The 23627-nt window shown below is 43.9% G+C and overlaps 1 protein-coding gene across 1 annotated transcript; it reads right to left on the bottom strand.

The window, feature by feature from the left end:
• Positions 1-1173: 1173 nt before the first annotated feature.
• GFRA3 (GDNF family receptor alpha 3) lies at positions 1174-22753 on the bottom strand. The gene is made up of 8 exons (XM_040240004.1): positions 22491-22753; positions 13812-14099; positions 10070-10162; positions 8468-8780; positions 6156-6259; positions 5854-5988; positions 5352-5440; positions 1174-5140 (listed from the first exon to the last, which is right to left on the bottom strand). The coding sequence occupies exons 1-8, from the start codon at positions 22561-22563 to the stop codon at positions 5051-5053; spliced, it is 1185 nt and encodes a 394-aa protein (XP_040095938.1). The 5' UTR covers positions 22564-22753; the 3' UTR covers positions 1174-5050.
• Positions 22754-23627: the final 874 nt, after the last annotated feature.

Here is a 23627-nt window from a genome sequence, read left to right as displayed (position 1 = left end):
AAAGCCTTCCTCAGCAATCAATGCAAAGAAATAGAGGAAAACAATAGAATGGGAAAGACTAGAGATCTCTTCAAGAAAATTAGAGATACCAAGGGAACATTTCATGCAAAGATGGACTCAATAAAGGACAGAAATGGTGTGGATCTAACAGAAGCAGAAGATATTAAGAAGAGGTGGCAAAAATACACAGAAGAACTGTACAAAAAATATCTTCACGACCAAGATAATCACAATGGTGTGATCACTCACCTAGAGACAGACATCCTGGAATGTGAAGTCAAGTGGGCCTTAGGAAGCATCACTAAGAACAAAGCTACTGGAGGTGATGGAATTCCAGTTGAGCTATTTCAAATCCTGAAAGATGATGCTGTGAAAGTGCTGCACTCAACATGGCAGCAAATTTGGAAAAGTCAGCAGTGGCCACAGGACTGGAAAAGGTCAGTTTTCATTCCAATCCCAAAGAAAGGCAATGCCAAAGAATGCTCAAACTACCACACAATTGCACTCATCTCACACGACAGAGGACAAGATGGCTGGATGGCATCACCGACTCAATGGACATGAATTTGGGTGAACTCCGGGAGTTAGTGATGGACAGGGAGGCCTGGCGTGCTGCAATTCATGAGGTCGCAAAGAGTCAGACATGACTGAGTGACTGAACTGAACTGAACACACGCTAGTAAAGTAATGCTCAAAATTCTCCAAGCCAGGCTTCAGCAATACATGAACAGTGAACTTCCAGATGTTCAAGCTGGTTTTGGAAAAGGCAGAGGAACCAGAGATCAAATTGCCAACATCTGTTGAATCATGGAAAAAGCAAGAGAGTTCCAGAAAAACATCTATTTCTGCTTTATTGACTATGCCAAAGCCTTTGACTGTGTGGATCACAATAAACTGTGGAAAATTCTGAAAGAGATGGGAATACCAGACCACCTGACCTGCCTCTTAAGAAACCTATATGCAGGTCAGGAAGCAAGAGTTAGAACTGGACATGGAACAACAGACTGGTTCCAAATAGGAAATAAGATGGGATATAGAAGCACAAATGGAGGGTTATCAGCCAGAGAAGTAGCAATGCTTCTGTTGGGGAGGAAAATCCTTTTCTTCTACTCTCTTACAGTCAGTAATTGGAGGCTTTTGAATTAAACTAACAAAAGACATATTAACAAGAGATAAGGTACAGTTTTTATTAATATTTACCTAAATGGGAGTTTACAGAAAAGAAATGAAACTTGTATAAGACTTGAGATTAGACTACGGGCCTTATGTACCCTTTTAACAAAGGATAGAGAGTTTGGGCCCCAAAGAACAATAAATTGTGCAGCAGAAACTAAGAAATATATGGGGGAAACTAATTGGAAGTAACAGCTATTTTTGTAAGGTCTGTTTGTGCAAGCTTATCTTGGTGTTGACTCCTCATCTTCATTTACACCCTTTCAGGCAGCTAAGGGGAAGACAGAGACCTTTTTGTTGGTTCTTAATTGCCTTCAGATCAAAATAATCCTTATGCCAAAATGACATATTTTAAAGTGGTATATTCTGATCCCCTTCACTTTGCTTCACTCTTCAACTGTCAGGACCAGAAAGCTAGCAAGCTTCACAGTAGCAAAGCCTCCTTCTGCAGCCATAAAGAACCTCCATTTAGCTCTTAGGATAGTTCTCAGACCCAAAGGAGCCACAACATTGGGCCTCTGTCCCTAACTCCCATCCTTCAGGGCATCCAAGAAGGAAGCTCAAAGAAGCCACAAAAAAAGTAAAGTTGGACGTTGGGTGATTAAAATCCACCTCAAGTCCCTGCCAAGTGTCTATGCTCTTGGGGTCTTGCTGAGACACACTGCTTCTCTGAGAACTGCTTTTGGCTAAGAGGCCTGGGACCCTGTAATTACTTAGTTGCATGTGTGTCTGTGCTTTTTTTACCCAGCTGATAGGCCTGGGATGGACCCTTAATCCAGAAAAGCTAATCTAAAACCTGTGCACAGTCAGATTTTTCATGAATTTGGAACTGGGATGGGAGGTCATTTGGTTGAAGATGCTGGCCCTGGAAGGTTATGCAAAAGAAGGAGGTCTGTAGAGAGAATGAAGTCGATGGCCCATGATGTCTAGGCCTTCAATAGTTGGAGCTGAAGACTGGCTCCTGACGTTTTAGCTTCAGTCTCGCCAAAGTCCAGCTGAACTTCCTGGAGTTACACTGCACGACATGCCCTTTTTACTAAGTAATTCTAATGTTTCCGTTGTGTGCATGCATGCTCAGTTGCTAAGTTCTGTTGGACTCTGTGACCCCATGGACTATAGCCTGCCAGGCTCCTCTGTCCATGGGATTTTTCAGGCAAGAATACTGGAGTGGGTTTCCATTTTCTCCTCCAGGGGATCTTCCGTTACTTGCAGCCATAGGATCCTTGACTGAGACACTGTCTTTGACTCCACAACTGGTCCAAGGTCCCTCAGGGCCTGAGCTACAAACCCAGAGCTCTGGTTTCCATCCTGGAGTTCAGAGCTTGAATAGCCAATCTCCCAGAAGCAGCCCCACCCAGAATTCAGCCCCCAGTTGGAGGCAGAGCCAGCATCATCACCATGGCAGAGCCAGCCATGGTTCCAGGGCTAGGAGTGGAATACATAGTACCTACAGATCCCCTCTCAGAAGTAATAATAGTAACAGCTGCCATTCATTGACTCTTCATCCTGTATCAGGCACTATGTTAAATGTTACAATTATTTCTAGTCTTCAAACAACCCTGTTAGTTCTAAATATTTTTACTATTATCTAACAAATATACATGGAGATCAAAATGAGCATAAAATTTTCATGCTTGTAAGCTTTTATAGAAATAAGAAGCCAAAAACATTGCCAACTAAACCATTTAAATTGATATAAACATTAGTTGATGTTGCTAATTTTTTTAACTGAAATTAAATTGCTAATGTATTTATTTAAAACAAAAGCAAAAGCAAAACTGCAACCCTTTAAGTACTCTTATTGGCATCCCTACTGGAGATAAGGAAATGGTGGTTCAAAGGATAAAGAGTATTTCACAAGGTCAAACAGCTGAGTGTTACAATCAGCCAGGATAACTGAAAAGTCCCAAGTGTCTAAAGCCGAAGTCCAGTTGCCAAAGTCCTGGGGTAGGCTGCCCCTTCACCAAAATGCTAGCTCATGAATAGGAAGGGACAGATCTTGAAAAATACAGCCTGGAACAGACCAAGCACTTGCTAAGGTTTGCTGAATGAATACAAGATTGAATGGGTCAATTTCATGATAGCTGTTTAAAAGACAGTCTGCTCCACCCCAGCCATGCAGAGACCTGTAATTCAGCATTCTCTGCTTACCACTGCTGCCAGCAGACCTTCCCACCTCATTACCCAGAAACTAGTCTAATGGCATTAACCACCCTGGCCAGCCAGGATACCATTAAAAGCTTCAGTCCAGCCACTGTGCACCCCCACACCGGTCCTGGCTCTGGGCCCTAAGCTGGGAGAGTGGTCTGGTTGTTTACCAGGAATTTGGGCCTTCTTCAGAGAAAAGTACAGATGACCTATTAGTCTAATTCAAGCACTTAGCAAGGAATGACTGTACCATTCAACTCCTCAGCCCCATGATAATGGAGCCAAAGCAAATGGAGAGGCCCTGATGCTTCAGAGATCTTCCTGGGAGGGGAGAAAGAGGAAGGTCCAGCAGGTACCCCACTGAAGTGTACAGGATGGCAGGTTGGCTGGGCATTTCCTGGGACAGGGGTATGTGGATACAAGAATGTTTAGAGAGTGGCTTCCCTATGCCACCCATTGCTCTGGCAGCTCTTCTGCACATACTACCCCCAGTCACCTCCTTGCTGCCTTAAAACTTGGCTCAGAGAAAAATGTGAAGACAAACAAATATCCCTCAATACAGAACCGGTTAAATAAACTATGTATGTAGGAATATGCATTCATACAAGTCCATGTCACGCAGCTGATGAAAAGGATGATGTATTTCAAGCTCTTCTCATGGATGTTGAAAGGGGTCTGTGACTTACACTTTGACAAGCAGTGCCTGATCTTCCTTACAAAATATTAGACATACCTATAGGTTCTCATGTGCACAGATGTACAGGGAGTAGCAGATCCTAGGCAGTAGCTGGGACTAGTACCTGGTCCACAGCCTCACATACGTTACTTTTCTTCCAACTCCATGTCAAGTACAGAGGGAGGCTGAGAGACTTGCCCAGGGGTCACATAGAACCTGGTGGCAGGGTCACTGTGTCTCTTAGATAACCTGGCCTGTGCTCTTGTGTCTGTAACACACCTCATTCTATATAAATTCACAATGTGAGACAATGGGAAAACAGAAAAGTTTTAAGTCAAAAGGTTTAATCATAATCCAAGAGGCTAAGGGGACTCTAGGACAGTAGCAGGAAGAAAGCAAGGCCCAAATGCTCCAGCTCCTGATGCTGAAGTGTTGTGTAGGATCCTGGGGCAGGGCTGGCAGTAGGTTCCCATCCCCCACTCAGAGGAGAAATCAAGGGATAGATAGGAGTCTTCCTCCAGCTTTCCTCACCATGAGGAATGTCTTTCCAGGTCACTTCAGAACACCCAACTCTGCCTACCTGGAGAATGCAGCAGAGTGTGACTGGTTTGTTAGAGCCTGAGTGATCCTGGGTGGGCAGGAGAAAGAAATAAGGAGAGAACCCGGGAGAGCTGGATACCACCAGATGATATGCTGAAGTCCTAAGAAGGGGCAGCCCGAGAACAAGTGAAGGGAATGACCCTGGCAGTCCAGTGGTTAGGACTCTGAGTGCTCACTGGGAGGGTCTAGGTTCAATCCCTGGTTGGGGAACTAAAATCCCACAAGCCGTGTGGTACAGCCAAACAACAACAAGAAAATAAAAAAAGAAGTGAAGGGCATGAGAACTCGGGTAGTCAGCTTCTACCATGACCTCATCTGGAGTTGACTGGACATAGGTCAGGGTTGCCACGTGGTAGACTGAACCTCCTTCCCGATGCTGTTCCTTCCTCACCCATTGCAGGCAGCAGGTCAGCTGGTGTGGTAGAAGGGAAGAGGGCCCCTGAGGAAGTCCAGCTACCAGAGGCTCAAGAGCAGAATTAAGGTAAGAGTACAGGAGAAAAGAGTGGGCACCCAAGGCTGTGGCCTCAGAGCAGGGTTTTTGTTCTGTGAAAAAATGAAATGGAGTCAGCTCCACCCTTTGCACCACCTCAGTTTCCATCAAGGCCTGTTCCCCTCCCCTGAGGTGTCCATTAGAGGCCTACAGTCCTCATGACCAAAAGGAACTCATGCCACCCCCAGTCTCTTGTCCCCCTTGTCTGGGTTTCCCCCAATGGTCCAGAAAAGGCAGGAGGGGGTGTAACAGAGGAGCCCCTACCTGGCGTTCCATCACCGAAAAGGTAGAGGCTGCCCAATCCTGGGAGAAGAGTTGGCTGTGAAAACGCATCTTAGCTGAAATGGCCTCCACTGAGGAGAGAAGGAAGACTGAGAGCAGGCAGATGTTGGAGATTTCTTAGGCTCCAAAAGAAGGAAAGGAAATGTCTCAGGGATCCTGGCATATATGAGGGTGGGTGTGTGGCAGGTGGGAATGGGATATTATCTCATTCTGCTTGCTATTCCTTGAGCTGAAGAGTGTCTCTGGGCCTCAGACAGGTGAAGAGGCAGCTTGTCAGGGGCAGGAGGGTGGTCATTTAGGGAATGGGAGAAGGCAAAAAGGCCCAGGCTGGGGAGATGTAAGCCTATGCTAAGGGCTAAGGAAGGGGTTGCTCCATCTGCAGGAGATGGATGGAACCAGTTTGGACCACAGAGCTGACCCCTTCCCTCTCCCGGGGTTGAGCTGAACCAGCCACAGGGACTGGGAGCAGATGGCAAGCACTCACTAAGGCAGGGGTTGTGGGAGAAGGACTCTTCCAGCCGTTCACACTCCTCTTGCAGATTGCCACTGCCTCGGCAGGTGCAGCTTAAGGCAACACTGGCATTGATATTGCTGACAAAATTGGGAGTCAAAGCAGTCCCTATGGGGTGAAGAGAAGATTATCGGTGACTAAGCCAACCCTGCCTTCAGCTCCCATCCGTCTCCCACCTGTTTTAGGACCACTCCATCTGGGTTCAGTCTTGAGAGCATTTTCACCCACCAGGCTGGCCAACCTGTTGGCTCCCTACCCACATCCCCCAGCCTCACCAATCAGCCCCATGTATGCTCGCAGACATCTGGACTCCTCTGTTGCACAGGTCCCTAGGATGTTCATGGGATGGCAGTGGGTCTGAAAATCTGCCAGACGTGATCTGGAAAAAAGAAAATTTCAAGAGTCCCTGTTAACGGTCTGGCCTGCAGCCATCAACTTGCTGCCCCTTTAGCTGACATGCCTATCTTCATGCCAAATCCTCCTCTGCCTTTCAGAGCCTGAGCCATGGCCTCCTCCTGAGTGAGACCTGCTCCTGTCACAGTCAAATATACTATCACCCCAGTCTCCACAGCATATCACTTTTAACGTGGGCTCCAAAATCTCTAATTATAAGACCTCAGGCAGTTTAACCTCAGTTTCCTTGACAGTAAATAGAGACAAAAATAAGACTACCTTGTAGATTTTTGTGAGGATGAAGTAAGAGCATTAAATGTACAGCATTTATTAGGTCCTGGTATACAGTGAGTATTCAGTAAATGTTAGATATTATTATTTTAACACTCATCCTACAATAGGTAAAGCTGGTTATCTTTAGGCAATGGAATTATGAATATATTTTTCTATATATATGTGCAGTTTTCCTTACATTTTGGCTTGTGTTAGATCAGTGGTTTACTTCTCTGTCATCCCCATTCAACTGCAAACTCCTTGAAGGGAGGGACAATATCTTAGTCATCTAGCCCAATGCTTGTTATGTGATTATGATAGTAATAGTAACAGCTACCAGCATAACAACAGGCAGCATAGCAGAGCCTTTAGGAGCAGACTCTAGGCCAGACTTCTTTCATTCTAAACTTCATTAACAAACCTGACTTACTATCTAGGGGTGAATTTGAGTAAGCTATTTATCCTTTCTCTGCTGTGGTTTCTTCATTTGTAAACTGAGGATGATAAAAAAAATAATAACAACAATCTTACAGAGTTCTTGTGAATTTTAGAAGTTACTAGATGTTAAGTACTTAAAACAGTACTTAGCCCATAGTAATTACTAAGTGTTAATATTATGTTAACTAAGAGCTTTTATTATGTAATATCTTACAGAAGAGGAAGTGGGACTCAAGAGAGGTGACTTAAAAAAAAAAAAAAAAAGAGAGGTGACTTGCCCAAGGTTACAGAGAACTAAGTGGTAGAACCAACCTGCAACACAAAGTTGGTCTGACTCTCACTGTCAACAAATATCACTTGAAAGGGTGATAACTTCAATCTGATGAATGTTTGTGTGAGAAGGTCAAAGTAAGCCAGATTAAAATTTTGCTTAAATTTTGATCAGACACCTTACAATTCTTCATGTTCTTTGATTTGGTAATGACATTTGTAGCAACACAACCTAAGCAATAATTAGATTTGTGCACAAAGATTAATGAATAACAGTAATATTTATTGCAGCATTATTTATAGAATAAAGAAAGCAACCTAAATATCTATAGAGAAATTATTAAATAAAATATGGGGCATCTATAAAGTGACATACAATGTACACAGTTAAAAAGTAAGTTGTTAAAGAACAGTAAATGACAAAATAAGCACCATCATTTACTGAGTGCTTATTTAACTGCACCAGTAAGCTAACTCTCTACATAAATTATGTAATTTAACCCTCACCAGAATCCCTAGAGGTCTGCATTATTATCCCAGTTTTTACAGAGGAGTAAGTGGAACCTCGGAGAAGGCAATGGCAACCCACTTCAGTACTCTTGCCTGGAAAATCCCATGGATGAAGGAGCCTGGTAGGCTGCTGTCTATGGGGTCGCACAGAGTCGGACACAACTGAAGCGACTTAGCAGCAAGTGGAACCTTGGGTTAAGTGACAGAATTTTAAGTGATAGATGCAAGGTCACACAGACAAGGATTTAAATTCACATATGTCTGACTTCAGAGCTTGTCTTCATCTCTATTCCATACTGCTTCCATTGGAAAATGCTCACCAGATATGTACCATAAGTGGAAGAAAAGCAAGATAAATATACTCTCAAAATGTCTGATTTTGTTTATCTATAGAGAAAAAAGATGGGAAGGAAATGCTCTCCAAAGTATGTTAGATTAACTCCAGGTGATGGGTTTGGGGTGATATTTTAAGACATTTTTATATTTCCTAAGGTTTTTACACCGTGTGTGTGTGTGTGTGTGTGTGTGTACACACACACTTACATTTACCCCTAGAAAAGAGTTTCAAAAGGTATCGAGAGTAGCTACGTGGTGAAGTCAGTCCAGGATCCCTGGGCTAGGTTAGAAGGAAGAAGCCCAGGAAGAAGCCCGTAAGGAGTGGCACCCACCCCGTTCACCAGAGCCCAGCATATAGCACTCGCACCTGCACAGCGGGTCGGATACGCAGACGTGCCGAAGCTCCAGGCAGTTGGGGGCCTCCGAGGGCAGCGCGCAGCTGGGGGCGATGGTGTTGCGCCGGCGCTGCCCGCAGCCCTGATCGGTGGGCGCGCACGGGCACAGCAGCAGGCCCTGCGAGTGAGGCTCTGAGGCCTTCTCGAAGAAGGTGCGCAGCTGCCTTTGGCAAGTGTGGCGCTGGCAGCGGGACCCAGAGCACGCCTCCCCGTACGCCTTGCGCAGCCGGTCACACTTGTCATTGAGAGTGCACAGCATGGCGAACTTGAGGCAAAGGTCCGAGTCTAAGGGGAGAGGGGAAGCAAGTCAGCAGTGCTCTTCACAGACCTGCAGCCCAGCCTCTGATTTATCAAGGGCGGTAGTGGGAGGGCATTGACCGTCAGGGAGGACTGCCCTGAAAAAGGCCTTGCCCTCTAGCCTCAAACAACACTGGTATTCATGAGCCTCCCCCATCCTGCTCCTCTGCTTGCCTAGGTTTTTGTTTGTTTTGTTTGCTTTTAAGCCACATATATTTAACCAAATCCTTTTTACAATCCTATGCAATGAGTGAGATCCCATGGTGGAAACTGTAACCAAGAGGCCCTACAACATTCTAAAGTACTTTCTGGGAAATTCCCTGGAAGTCCAGCAGTTAGGACGCCAGTCTTTCACTTCTGAGGGGTTCCATCCTTGGTGGGGGAACTAGGATCCCACAATCCTCCTGGTGTGGAAAAGTATACTTTCTGAACTGTCTGCAACAGATGCAACCAAATTCTACTTAGGATTTTGGTTCTGTATCTGTATTCTGTCCATCTTTCTTTTATTGATGCATGCATAAAAAAACCCATACTCTGAGTCTTGGGAAATCATGGTGATATTTCTATTAACAGAATATTTCAGCAGTCAGAACAATGAAGTAACTGGAATAGGTTATTCCCAGATTCCTTGTAACCTAGAGCTTCTAATATAGAAATTTCTATACTTTTCTCTCAAAATTCTAATATGAAGAACTGACTGTACAACAAATCTCACATCTCTCTCAAAAAGAGAGTGCATGTGTGTCTTCCTCTCCAATTAACACAACAGCCTCACTTTCTTGAAAAACATGCATCATAGTCCTTGCCAGACAGATGGCTCCCCACCCTGAATCACTCCTGAGAAGTCACACTCTCTCTCACCATTCCCTGCCCAACACCTCGCCCATCCCATTAGAATGGTTGAAAACAAGCAATTTCCTGGTCTTCAGGGACCACAAGCTACTTTCCTGGCTGCCTCAAATTAGGGTAAATACTCCATTTCAGCACATTTTTTCCCTGGAACTGCTGCCACTCCCTTCTAACCCTTTGTAGAGATCCACCCTTTGGAAGCTAGAAGCTCTAACAGGCTCTCTTCGATTATCTCAATAACTATTGCTTTCTGTTGATTTGTGAGACTAGATTATGCCCCATAACTCAGACTCTCACCATGACAGGGCTTCTTTAGTCACCTGGCAGTCTAGAACTCTCCCCTTATTACCCAGCTGTGTTCCCCACTAGCTACCCTTCCCGCAGGGTCCAGGCCCTCCCATACTCCAGCCCCAGCTGGCCCTGCACACCTGGTATGAGCATGTTCAGTTTGCTGAGATTCATTTTCCAGGGTTTTCTGGTCACTGTGTCTTCATAGGGAGAGACATCCAGCTCATAATCACCTAGAGACAAGGTAGGATGCATCAGAATCCTGAGGACTGGGCTGGGATGAGAGTAGGAGGGGCTGAAGCTCCTGGGGAAAAGGCAAAAGCACAACCTCTACGCAACTAGCTGCATCCTGGGCGGAGGAGAGGAAAAAAAACAGGGCCATAAAGGTACAGGCTTGATGAATAAACTGGGTTTAACGGTAAGAATAATAAAGTTACTGTTTGTTGTGCACACTGTATACTGGGAACTGTGGTATTATATATATAAATATGTTATATATTTATATATAAACAATTTCACTTAGTCTTCATAGAAGTCTTTGGGTAGGTAAAAGGAAACTGAGGATAAGAGAGGTTTAATTCACTTGCTCAGGCTCACATAAACTAATAAGTGAAATCTGGATTATCTGATTCCAGAGTCTCCACTCTTAACTACTACACATATCGCCTGTGGGTATGTAAACAAGTAAAGGGATTCTGTCTTGTTTGCTCTTGCAATTGGGGAAGGGGCCATGGTGAACTCTGTTCCATGACCGACCACTTGGCTATGGAGATTTATCACACGCTGAGGTGATGGAAACGTGACCAGGCCCAGAATGAAACTGACTGAGAAAAGCAGAGAAGGGAGAGACAATGCTTTCAAAGGAAACACATCTCTTTCAGATGCCCTCATGGGGCTGTGGGCTCCTGAAAGAGATGTACAGGATCTTATAAAATCACTGCATACACAATGTTGTTAACCAACCGTACCTCAATTAAAAAAAAATCACTGCATAGCTCATACACAAGGTGCTTAATAAATGCTGGTTAAAAACTATTGTTTAAAGACAGAGGTGAGCTTGCAGGGACATTCTGTGGGTATGTCTTCAGTAGAGAAGGGATATGGATAGTATCAAGCAAATTGGAAAAGATGATTTGAATGCCTGGGGAGACCTGGGAGCTCCCAAGGGAAAAGAGGGGGAAGGCAAGAGGATTTAGGGAGAGGGTTCAGGTGAAGCTCTAGAAGTGAAGTGATTAGGATGAGGAGAGGAAGTTAGGGAACAAGGAGAGTGGTATATTGTATTACTGTTTCCAGTTGCTTGCTGGAGGATGATTATATATCCTTACCTGTTGTCATGTTCTAGGCCCCCCAGGAGAGTACTGTACTTTCCCAGCCTACTGTAAGGTTTGGCCATGTGACTTGCCTTGGTCTGTGGATTGTGAGCTTCAGAGACTTAATCACCTCTAAGAAGAACTTTTAAGAACTATCACGTGGTCCTGCTGTGGTTCTTTTCCATCTACCATCCTGGATCCTCAAAGAAGAAGACAGGTGGACCATAAACAAAGCCAACTTATGGAAGGAAGCCCATGGCAGATGTGTGTAACATGAACAAAAGTTACATTTCTGTTGGTGAAAGCCAAGGATTTTGCGGTTGAATAATTTAGCAAACTCTTACTAAACATGTACTTGGTATCTAGAAGTGCAGTGCTGAAGTAACAAAATTTAAAATAAACAGTATTAGCTTTAGGACTGGGCAGTGAATAAGCTGTTATTGGGGGCTGGCAGCTCTCATTATGCAGTGGCACAATGTTTGGTAAAATTGTTGCCTGCAATAACTTGGAAGGAAGATGGTGTACCAGTGAGCTTGTGCTTTAAGAGGAAGAAGCTAAGAAAAGGAAGGTTACTAGTATGTCGTGAATGCTCATGACTATATTTGGTCAGGTACCACAAGAAAGATAAAAGCTTGGAGAACTGACCAGTTTACCAATAAGGAGCAAACAGAGAAGAAAGAATACGGAAATTCAAGGACTTGCAGGATTAAGAAATGCAACTGTTTCTCATATTCTAATGGTAAAAGATAAAACTGAAAAGTGCTTTGAGTAATAAGCTCAATTACAACTCAGCCTTGGGGCAAAGACAAATTCAAGTTCATGGCTATCATGCCCTTTGTGGAGATCGCATCGATTAAGACAGTATCCAATAAATCCTGCCAGTTGGACAAATATGATCAGGGAAAAAGACTGAGATAGTGGCTCAGGCACAGAAGTTTGATAAGGGCAAGGTACCTCTAATTAGGTCTGGAAAGAGATGTATGTCTTGAAAAGAATTATACGAACAGCTACTGGCACATGAGGTGACAGAAATCAAAAGATATAAAACACAATTATGTATTGAGAGAGTTGTACTGCTAAGAGCCACCAGCCTGGATTAAAAGAGACTCTGACTATTTGAGACTTAAGATGCTCCAACATTCCTCAACTAAGAAGCAAGCAGAGAATGCTATTCAGTCCCTAAGGAGGTCATAGTCTCCAATGCCATTTTCAGATGTAGCCCAAGAAAACAATGGAAAAGAAAGGACGTCCCAGAGGGCTGAGAAACTCCTGGGCTTTTGCTCCCCAATGAGCAAAAGCAGGGCCTTATTAAAGAGCAATTCCTACTCCCAGGGAAGACAGCCCTTGCATCAGTTGTGTGGCAGGACTTCAGAATTGCTATGAATCAATGTCTGCTGTGTGCTTCCCATTATTCCTCTTTCTGAGTTTGTTGTGCTTCTCCTGTCCCTGTTTACCACATATTGAGTATATATGGGAAGCAGATGACTTTTTAGTATATAGGTTTCTAGATTAAGAGGAACCACACATTCAGACATTATACAGAAATTGCCACAAGATAATATCCAAGTTGGGGATCTTGGAGTCTGATGTTCTGCTTAAATAGAATACTTAGGCACCTTCCTTAGATAGTGAGTAGTTATATTTTGCTTGTGGAAGGTAGGGAAATGAATGTTTTGACCAAGTGATGAACTACAGTAGATTGCACTACTGTTTCTACTTATTTTTACCCTTCCTGTAAGACTACACATCCTCATTTATTGCCATGAGATTTTGAGAGTCCCCTGGGAGAGGACATCAGGTTTGACCGTGTGATCTGCTTGTCAATGGAATGTGAGCAGAAGTATTTCATGCGATGTCTGCGCAGAAACTTTTAAAGGCATCAAGTGATTCTGCCAATGCTCATTTCCCTCTGCCATCAGAAAGGAACATCCCAGGTAGAGGCTGAACTGGATCCCAGAACGAAGAGGACACATGACACAGACAAGACAAAACCTGAGTAAGAACTTAACCTTTGTTTTACAAGACCCCATTTTATTACTGTGGCATAGTCCAGTAAAATTGACTATATAAAAAGGGATCTCTAGAGTCAGAGGAAGCTCCTCTTTGGTCTTCCAGTGCCCTCTGTCTTTTACCATCTCTTGTCTGGTTAATGAGTATCCTCTCTGTTAAAGGCTGCACCAGGACACAGCCTCCCAGCCTCTCTGAACCTATGGATTATCTTGTATTTGTATGTTATATTTATGGGTTAAGACCATTTCCCTCCACTTCCTCTCCATATCCATCTGTTTCAGGAGTTCCCATGTTGGGCCTTAGCCTGGTTCAGAGATCTTCCAAGAGGCAGCCACATGTTTCCAGGTAAAAGAAAGGGGGAAGTAGTGGGAAGGGAGGGCAGTATTCTGGGATCCAAAAGGATACAGCCAATTGCTCCTTGCATTTCTTACCGATGTCAAATGCAGAGCTTCATTATCATCCCTGTCAGAATCTACCATGTGGCCCATATCCAATAGGATTAAAAATCAACTCCCAAGAGCCATCTTCCCTAGCTTAGCCCACTCTAGGATGGGAGCCTCACCAAGGCTGCGGGCAGGATGAATGGTCCAGTAGATGTTCAGGCAGGTAGCTTGGTTCTTCATGCGCCGATGGCATGTACAGCTCATCAGAGAGCTATTCCTGAGTTGCTGTGCTGCCTCCACGCAGTCCTCAGGGACCAAAGGCTCCTCTGCAGGTGATGAGGTGCTTATACTTGAGGCACAGGAATTCAGGTAGTGGTAGGTAGCATTGCAAGTGGGATCGGCCTGGCACTTCCTCCTGGCCTGGATACAGCTGTTTGTGAGTCGGCCTTCTGTGGGGAGGTGGTTCCCTATGGAGGGAGAGAGATCAAGAGAGGCTCACATAAGGTCAGACTAGCTGTCTGAGAAAACCAAGTCATAAGGTAGGATGGGGGGATTCTGGATGAAATCTTTAGTAGGAAAGTCTTGGGGTAGCACAGAGGCCTTTAGTGGGGAACAAGAAGTCCAGCGGGAGGGTCTGCCGTGGTCACAATCTGGACAGAAGAGATCAGGCTCAAGAAAGGGTAGAGGTTTGATAAAGAAAGGCTGCTCAGCCTCCTGGGAAGGGAACGGGAACATCTGTTTGAAGCTGAGCCTGATGACCCTGCCAGGTACTGGGAAGAGGGCCCTAAGCAGAGTTATGCCATGAACAGGGCTAGCAGCATAACCAGAGAGTTGAGAATGTACACGGGAGTGCTAAAGGACAGTTAGCAACAACTCTCAGTTTCCATTAAAAGTCACTTAAGGGAATTCCCTGGTAGTTCAGTGGTTAGGACTCAGTGTTTTCATTGCTGAGGCCTAGGTCCAATCCCTGGTCAGGGAACTAAGATCCTGCAAACCTCGCAGCACAGCCAAAAAAAAAAAAAGTCACTTAAAAATAACATAGTGTAAACAAAATTAAAAACTTAAAAATATTTATATAATAAAAACCCTTATAGTGGGAACTTGCTGGGATTGGGGTAGGGCACTTTTACTGATTCTGTTACTCACTCAAGATATCATGGTTGATATATCATGGTTGGTTATAGGTCAGCCCTGGAGAAAGAAAGGCCCTGTGCTCTAGGCCTTAGGGTTCCTATCTAGTGGCAACAACACACCATCATCCCCCAGCTTTTCAAGGCAGGACATCTAGGAGTCATTCTTAATTCTTTTCTTTCCTTCACATCCTATGTTCAATCCAGCAAATCCTGTCAATTTCACTACATATCTGGAACCTCTCCATTTCTCTCCATATCTATCACTCCTTCCTTAGCTCAGTTCAGTTCAGTCGCTCAGTCGTGTCCGACTCTTTGCAACCCCATGAATCGCAGCACACCAGGACTCCCTGTCCATCACCAACTCCCAGAGTTCACTCAGACTCACGTCCATCCAGTCAGGGATGCCATCCAGCCATCTCATCCTCTGTCGTCCCCTTCTCCCCCAATCCCTCCCAGCATCAGAGTCTTTTCCAATGAGTCAACTCTTCACATGAGGTGGCCAAAGTACTGGAGTTTCAGCTTTAGCATCATTCCTTCCAAAGAAATCCCAGGGCTGATCTCCTTCAGAATGGACTGGTTGGATCTCCTTGCAGTCCAAGGGACTCTCAAGAGTCTTCTCCAACACCACAGTTCAAAAGCATCAATTCTTCAGCACTCAGCTTTCTTTTCAGTCCAACTCTCACATCCATGTGTGACTACTAGAAAAACCATAGCCTTGACTAGATGGACCTTTGTTGGCAAAGTAATGTCTCTGCTTTTGAATATGCTATCTAGGTTGGTCATAACTTTCCTTCCAAGGAGTAAGCGTCCACCATCAATTCCTGTCTGAACTACTTGAGAGTCCTTATTGGTCTCCATGATTCCATCTTCGAAATTCATTCTTCCTTACCACTCAGCCATCTTTTTTGTTTTCCAGCTTTATTGAGATACGATTGACATACAACATTTTTTAAGTTGTAGATGTACAACATGATCATTTGATACATGTATATACTGTAAAATGTTACCACAATTGGTTAACAAATCTTTCACTTCACATAATTACCATTTTCTGTTGTTGCATCCATCTTTTTTAATAAACTGTTTTACGTTGTGAAACATTTTTATTGAAGTAAAATTCATGTCTGGTGATCATTCTGAGATGTATAGAAATAGCAAATCACTGTATTGTTCACTAGGAACATAGCATTGTAAGTCAATTATACTTCAAAAACAAACAATCTCATAGGAAAAGAAATCAGATTTGCAGCTACCAGAGGCAGAGGGTGGGAAGGAAGAACTGGATGAAGGTAGTCAAAAGATGCAAACTATTTTAAAAAAAAAGAGAGAGAAGAATCATGCAACATAAAATCAATCATCTTAAAGGGCACAAGTAAATGGCATTTAATATATTCACAGTGTTGTACAACCATCACTTCATTTCCAATTCATAAATCCAATTCATTTTCATCACACCAAAAGGAAGCTCATACCCATTAAACAGTCACTCTCCATTCTTACTTCCCCCTGGTAGTCAGCTGTCTCTACACACTTACCTATCCTACATGTTTCATGTAAATGGAACCATAAAATATATACTTTTGTATCTAGCTTCTTTCATCTAACATACTTTTTTTGACATTCACCCACATTGTGGTATATATCAGTGTTTCACTCTTTTTTATGAATAATATTTTATTGCATGGATACCATAATTTGTTTTGTTTATGTAAACATTAGCTGATGGACATTTGGGTAGTTTCCATCTTTGGGTTACTGTGAATAGTGCTATGTAAACATTTATGCACAAGTATTTGCTTGAACACCTGTATTCATTTTTCTTGGGTATTTCTCTAGAAGTGAAATTGCTGGGTCACATGATAATTCTATGTTTAACTTTCTGATGGGCCACTAGATTGTTTTCCACAGGAGCTGGTATCACTTTACATTCCTACTAGCAGTGCATGAGGGTGGTTCCAATTTCTCTACATACTTATTAACTCATGTTTTCTGTTTTTTATTGTTTTTACAGCCATCCTTATGGGTGTAAGCTAGTATCTCATTGTGGTTTTCACTTGCATTTCCCTAATAACTAATGATATTGAGCATATTTTCATGTTTTTGTTAGTCATTTGTATATCATGTTTGCTAATAAAGTATAACATAGAAATATACATGAATCAAAAATGTATAGCTTAATGAATTTCTAATTACATATACCTGTGTAACCGGATCCCCAGATAAAGAATCAGAACATTACTAGCATGCCAGAAACCATCTGCCAGTCACCATCTTCCTAACAAAGCAAATACAACATCTTAATTTCTAACATTAGTAATTTGTTTTGCCTGTTTTTCAATCATACATGTGTTTTTGGTGTCTTGGCTCCTTTTGTTTAATATTAAGTTTCTGAAATTCACTCACACTGTTTAGTTGCAAATAGCTTATTTCCATTGCTGTATAGTATTCCATTGTGTGAATATAACATAATTTTAATGCTGACTAGCATTATATGGGAGAAGGCAATGGCAGCCCACTCCAGTACTATTGCCTGGAAAATCCCATGGATGGAGGAGCCTGGTAGGCTGCAGTCCATGGGGTCGCTAAGAGTCGGACACGACTGAGGGACTTCGCTTTCACTTTTTACTTTCATGCAATGGAGAAGGAAATGGCAACCCACTCCAGTGTTCTTGCCTGGAGAATCCCAGGGATGGGGGAGCCAGGTGGGCTGCCGTCTATCGGGTTACACAGAGTCGGACACGACTGAAGCGACTTAGCAGCAGCAGCAGCATTATATGGGATCATCTCTTAACTGTTCTCTTGGCAAAACATCCTGGAATGCAAAGTAAAGTGGGCCATAGAAAGCATCACTATGAACAAAGCTAGTGGAGATGATGGAATTCCAGTTGAGCTACTTCATGTCCTAAAAGATGATGCTGTGAAAGTGCTGCACTCAAATGCCAGCAAATTTGGAAAAGTCAGCAGTGGCCACAGGAACGGAAAAGGTCAGTTTTCACTCCAATCCCAAAGAATGGCAGTGCCAAAGAATGTTCAAACTACCAGACAGTTGCATTCATCTCACACGCTAGCAAAGTAATGCTCAAAATTCTCCAAGCTAGGCTTCAACAGTATGTGAACTGAGAACTTCAGACGTTCATGCTGGATTTAGAAAAGGCAGAGGAAATAGAGATCAAATGGCCAACATCTGTTGGAACATAGAAAAAGCAAGAGAGTTCCAGAAAAACATCTACTTCTGCTTTATTGACTATGATAAAGTCTTTGATTGTGTGGATCACAACAAACTGGAAAATTCTTCAAGAGAGGGAATACCAAACCACCTTACCTGCCTCCTGAGAAATCTGTATGCAGGTCAAGAAGCAACAGTTAGAACCAGACATGGAACAACAGACTGGTTCCGAATTGGGAAAGGAGTATGTCAAGGCTATATATTGTCACCCTGCTTATTTAACTTATATGCAGAGTACATCATGTGAAATACTGAACTGGATGAAGCATAGCTGGAATCAAGATTGCCAGGAGAAAGATCAATCACCTCAGATATGCAGATAACACCATCCTTATGACAGAAAGCAAAGAGGAACTAAAGAGCCTCTTGATGAAAGTGAAAAAGGAGAGTGAAAAAGCTGGCTTAAAACTCAACGTTCAAAAAACAAAGATCATGGCATCCAGTCCCATTACTTCATGGCAAATAGATGGGGAAACAATGGAAACAGTGAGAGACTTTATTTTCTTGGGCTCCAAAATCACTGCAGATGGTGACTGTAGCCATGAAAATTAAAAGATGCTTGATCCTTGGAAGAAAAGCTATGACCAACCCAGACAGCATATTAAAAAGCAGAGACATTATGTTGCCAAAAAGGTCCGTTTAGTCAAAGCTATGGTTTTTCCTATAGTCATGTATGGATGTGAGAGTTGGAGTATAAAGAAAGTTAAATGCCAAAGAATGGATGCTTTTGAACTGTGGTGTTGGAGAAGACTCTTGGGAGTCCCTTGGAATGCAAGCAGATCAAACCAGCCAATCATAAAGGAAATCAGTCCTGAATATTCATTGGAAGGACTGATGCTGAAGCTGAGACTCCAATACCTTGGCCACCTGATGTGAAAAACCAACATTGGAAAAGACCCTGATGCTGGGCAAGACTGAAGGCAGGAAGAGAAGGGGATGACAGAGGATGAGATGGTTGGATGACATCATCGACTGGATGGACATGAGTTTGAGCAAACTCCAGGAGTTGGTGATGGACAGGGAAGTCTAGCATGTAGTCCATGAGGTCGCAAGAGTCAGACACAACTGAGTGAACTGATCAACTTAAAAACTGTATATCAGATCATCTCATTTCTCTGCTTAAATCCTTCCACCAGCTTCCATTGCACTTAGGTTAAGATCTAGTTTATGAACTCTGGTTTACAAAGCCTTGTAGAGATCTGGCCCTGCCCAACTCTCTAACCTTCCCTCCTAGCTCTTTCTTCCTCTCTCACTTCCCTACATCTGCACCGGCCTTCTTTCTGGTTGCCATTAAACGAGACAAGCTCGTGTCTACCTAACCTTTCTGTTTGGAATGCTCTTCCATCTGATCTTCACATGACCGGACCCTTCTGGTCATTCAGTGGCATCTCACAAGGCTATCCCCAACCAACCAAAGTAAAATAGACTCCCAGCTACTCTAACATACTGTTATTCCAATTCTCTGCATAGTACTTATCACCATTTGATATATTTTTACTCCATTTTTAAATTTTCTTCCCAGCTAGATTTCCATGTCTATCTTACCACCACTCTGTTACCAGTGTTTAGAACAGTGCTTTTTCTTTGTAAGCTCCCACTAATATTTTAAAAATAACCAGATAACAGATATTTTATGAGCCACCCCAATAACTTCTCTGAGCACCTTCTACTTATAATCAGAGTCCCCAAATTAGGAGGGGCCTCCAAGTTTAGTTAGTCCAACATTCTCTTCCAATCATATAATAATTAATTAGATTACTTATTAAAATGTACATTTCTGAGCCCTAGCTCCAAACTACCAAACAAGAATCTCTGGTGATGCCTGGGAATCTGAATTTTAGCAAATTCACTAGAGAGAATGATGCCCCTTAAAGTTTGACAATTGATGCCATATCCAATGTGCAAAAAAGGGCAGGGTGAGCAGTACTGGTTTTTCCTTTTGCTTCAGGCTCTAATATGCCTCAACATGGCATTGTTACTTTTCCTTTAAAATTTTGGTATTTTGTTCATTGTGGATTTTTTGGCATTTATTTTTACTTTTTGACATGTACACACTGCTATATTAATTTAGTCATTATTTATTTGTTTATTTTTGGCTGTGCTGGGTCTTCATTTTTGCATGCAGGCTTTCTCTAGTTGCAGAGATCGGGGTTACTCTCTTGTTGCAGTATTTTGGCTTCTCATTGTGGTGGCTTCTCTTGTTGCAGAGCACAGGCTCTAGATGCACAGGCTTCAGTAGTTGCAGCATGCAGGCGCAGTAGTTGTGACTTGTTGGTTCTAGGGCATGTGGGCTTCAGTAGTTGTGGCACAGGGGCTTATTAGTTGTGGCTTGAGGGCCCTAGAGTGTGCAGGCTTCAGTAGTTGTAGCTCACAGGTTCAGTTGCCCTGTGGCATATGGAATCTTCCCAAAGGATCAAACCCGTATCACATGCATTGGCACACAGATTCTTATCCACTGCACCACCAGAGAAGTCCTTAATTTTGACTTTTTAAAAAATGTCTTTATTTATTTGGCTGTACTGGGTCTTAGTTGCAGCTCATGGATTCTTCAATGTTTGCTGCAGCATGCAGGATTATAGCTGCAGCATGTGGGATCTAGTTCCCTAACCAGGGATCAAACCCGGTCCCCCTCCATTTGTAGCACGGAGTCTCAGTCACTGGACCACCACGGAAGTTCATAATTTTGATTTTTAAAAAGGGGATTGGACTAAACCAGAATTTCTCAATGCAGGGGATAAGAAAGAGAGAGGATGGGACCCTTTTAGGGACATATCAGAATTTCCAAAGGGAACCTGTGGTTCAAAAAGGTATGTTTGACAGGAATTCCCTGTAGTTCAGTGGTTAAAACTTTGTGCCTTTACTGCTGATGGCCCAAGTTCAATCCCTAATCAAGGAACTAGGATCTTGCATGGCCAAAACATGAACTAGGATCATGGCATGGCCAAAACAACAATGATAACAAACAAAAACAAAAAAGCATATATAACAATTTTATATGTGAAAGATGAACAAAAGGACTTTTGAAATTTCAAAATTTATTTAAGACATAAGATTTTTATCTTTATCAAAAAAGGGACATGGATTTAAACAGTTTGAGAAATGCTGCATGTTTAAGATGTTACTTCTAGTAGGTACCCAGAAAGTGCTTGCTGAAAGAAATGTAGCAGGTTCAAGTCTCATTGCTTTAACTAGACTAAATATTAAATATTGAGTCATAACAATTTTCAAAAGTAAACCTCTCTAATTTCTTTTCTGATACAGTTCACCAAGTCTGAGCAGTGGTAGATCTGAGGGCATTGCAGCTCTACAAAAGAAGGTGGGGGTCATGTTAAATTTCATCACTAACAGAGGGTAACTTGTTCCACTAAATCAGTCATGATGAAGGTGTTAAAAATTTACCCAGATTCTGACATACAGCCATACTGTTAGGGTAGTGAAATTTCCTGGGCAGCTCAATCAGATCAGTGATGTCTTGTTGCTCTGATTTACTGACAAAGTCAGTCTGAACAGGTCAGTACTTTCCCTCCTTCCTTCCTTATCTGTCTCTCAGCCAAGATTGCACTTCTGCAGTCCTACTTTGTGGAGGAGGTCATGTGCAGATAAGTACCTGGTCTCTGCCTCATGAGTCCCTCCAGCCAGGCTCTGGACGGGAGCCCCACAGTGAGATTCCTTAGGGGAATGGCATAGTTCTAAAATCAGGCCTTGCACCATGTACTACACAAACACTTATTGTGGCTCTATAACAGGGCAAGGCACTGTGCTGGGCAGCCTATACAGAAAGGCCATCTTACCCAATAGTGAGTTTTCTGCTCCAATTAAAATAATAATAAAGTACATCCTGAAGAGGGGGTTTGTTGATGGTGAGCAATATTTTCAACCACTCAGTAATGGTGTTGGCGATTTCTGAGCAGCAGTTTTCAACCCTAATTTGTGACAAGTCAGTTCTTTCTTTCTTTTTTGGGGGGTGAAAGTTCAGAGTCCTACCCACTGGACCACCAGGGAGTTCCCAGTGACAAGTTAGTTCTAACGAAAACTTCAATATTGTCATCTGTACCTAGTGGCCACTTTCCCAGTCTTTACACAGGGTGGAAGTGGTAAAGCCCATGTGGAGCAAAAGGCGTCCTGCTTCTGATTCTCCCCGCCTCCTAGAAATGCTGTCTTGGTAGTGGCCTGGCTGCAGCTTGTTCTGTGACTGTATAGGAGCACCTCAAAAGAGGGAAGAGGGGGAACCGGCAGCGAGGAGATGCCTGGGTGCCCTGGCCACGGTTGACACTCAACCTACAAGTTCAGACACTTGGACTAGGCGTAGAACCCAGCCCTTCCTGACACCCTAGGCTTCCTCCTCCAGTTCTCCAGGCTCGGACAGACGGACGCCCGGCACCAGGCAGCAGTGTGGGGTCTGAGACCTCTTTGGGCTCTGGTGCCAGCACCCCACTTACACTGTAACCACCAGCCCCATCCCCTCGCTCCCCAGCTGGGATGGCTCCAACGACACTCACCAGCTCGGAGCAGCAGCGGCAGCAGGAGCAGGAGCGCAGGCGGCAAAGGTCGTGGGTTCCGCGGGCGCGCCATGGTGGGGTGCGCGCGCTGGCTGTCGACGTAGGGTGCGCTGCCTGCACCCGACTCGGCGTTACCCTCTCTCCTAGCACAGGAGCTCTGTGAGCAGGGCTCCTCCACCGGCACCTCCCACCACTTCTCCCGCCCCTCCTTGCAGGGAGGGCGGCGCCGACACTCTCCCACCAGGGTCCCGGGCGCCGCCCCCCAACTCCAAAGCCGACAGACGCACCACGCAGCCTCTTCTACTAGGCCTAGAGGGCTGCGGGGGTGGGGGCGAGCCAGGCAGGGTGCGCGCCGCGGAGCAACCAAGTCATTGCAGGAGCTGCCACTGGAAACCCGCCATCTCGGGGGTCCAAATATTTGTTTTTTTTTTTTTTTAAAAAGCCTCCTATCTCACTTTCCGGAATCCGCTCTACCACCAAGAAACAACCACCCCAAATGAGATCTTGTAACAAACGCACGAGGGCACTTGCATTTCAAAGTTTTGGGTTTTTTTTTTTTCCCTTAGAATTTGCACATCTCTGATATCATTTCCCCGCATCAGTATCTTCAGGGGTGAGATTCCGTTGTATTATTAACCCCAAGATTCTGCAGACAGGTGAAATGACCTTGCTGGGGACAGACCTGGGGCCATATCCCAGGACCTTTGCCAGACTAGACGCCTCCAAAATTCAGCCCCTTCAGTGTCATGAGGCAGGATGGATCAAACCTCCCTCAGACTAAACTGCAGAGATTTCCCTGGACGAAAGATCATTGAGAAAGGTGGTTGGAGAGATCATTTAGGAGCCTTATCATTTTCAGAGGAGGGTTAGGAGAGCAAGCTACTCTATCAAGAGCAAATACCTAGAAGAAACCCAGGACTTCTGCCCATAAAGATAAGGGTTATTTATTAGATCAATTTACTGGGCTGGTTCCCACCTGCTCCCTGGATAAAGACAGAGGCAGAATGGCTTGTAAGAATGAGAACTAAACAGTACTTAGGGAAGATGGTAATGAAAGGTATTGAAGGGTGTCCTCCCCCAATTCCTCCAACCAAGCCCTCTCCTACTTCCACAGCCCACCTGGCAGAGGGCCAGGAG

The sequence above is a fragment of the Oryx dammah genome, unplaced genomic scaffold, assembly GCF_014754425.2.
Source record: "Oryx dammah isolate SB20612 unplaced genomic scaffold, SCBI_Odam_1.1 HiC_scaffold_5, whole genome shotgun sequence".
NCBI classification, from domain to species: Eukaryota; Metazoa; Chordata; class Mammalia; order Artiodactyla; family Bovidae; genus Oryx; species Oryx dammah.
This window is presented reverse-complemented; position numbering and strand designations above follow the sequence as displayed.

Bases quoted from the DNA above. Each gene is read 5' to 3' on its own strand.
- GFRA3 (XM_040240004.1), bottom strand. From the start codon at position 22,563: ATGGCGCGCCCGCGGAACCCACGACCTTTGCCGCCTGCGCTCCTGCTC. The intron at 8,781-10,069 runs GTGTGCAGGGCC...CTCTCCCCTTAG, and splicing joins ACTGAACATGCTCATACCAG to ACTCGGACCTTTGCCTCAAG. The intron at 5,989-6,155 runs GTGAGGCTGGGG...TTCACCCCATAG, and splicing joins AGCATACATGGGGCTGATTG to GGACTGCTTTGACTCCCAAT.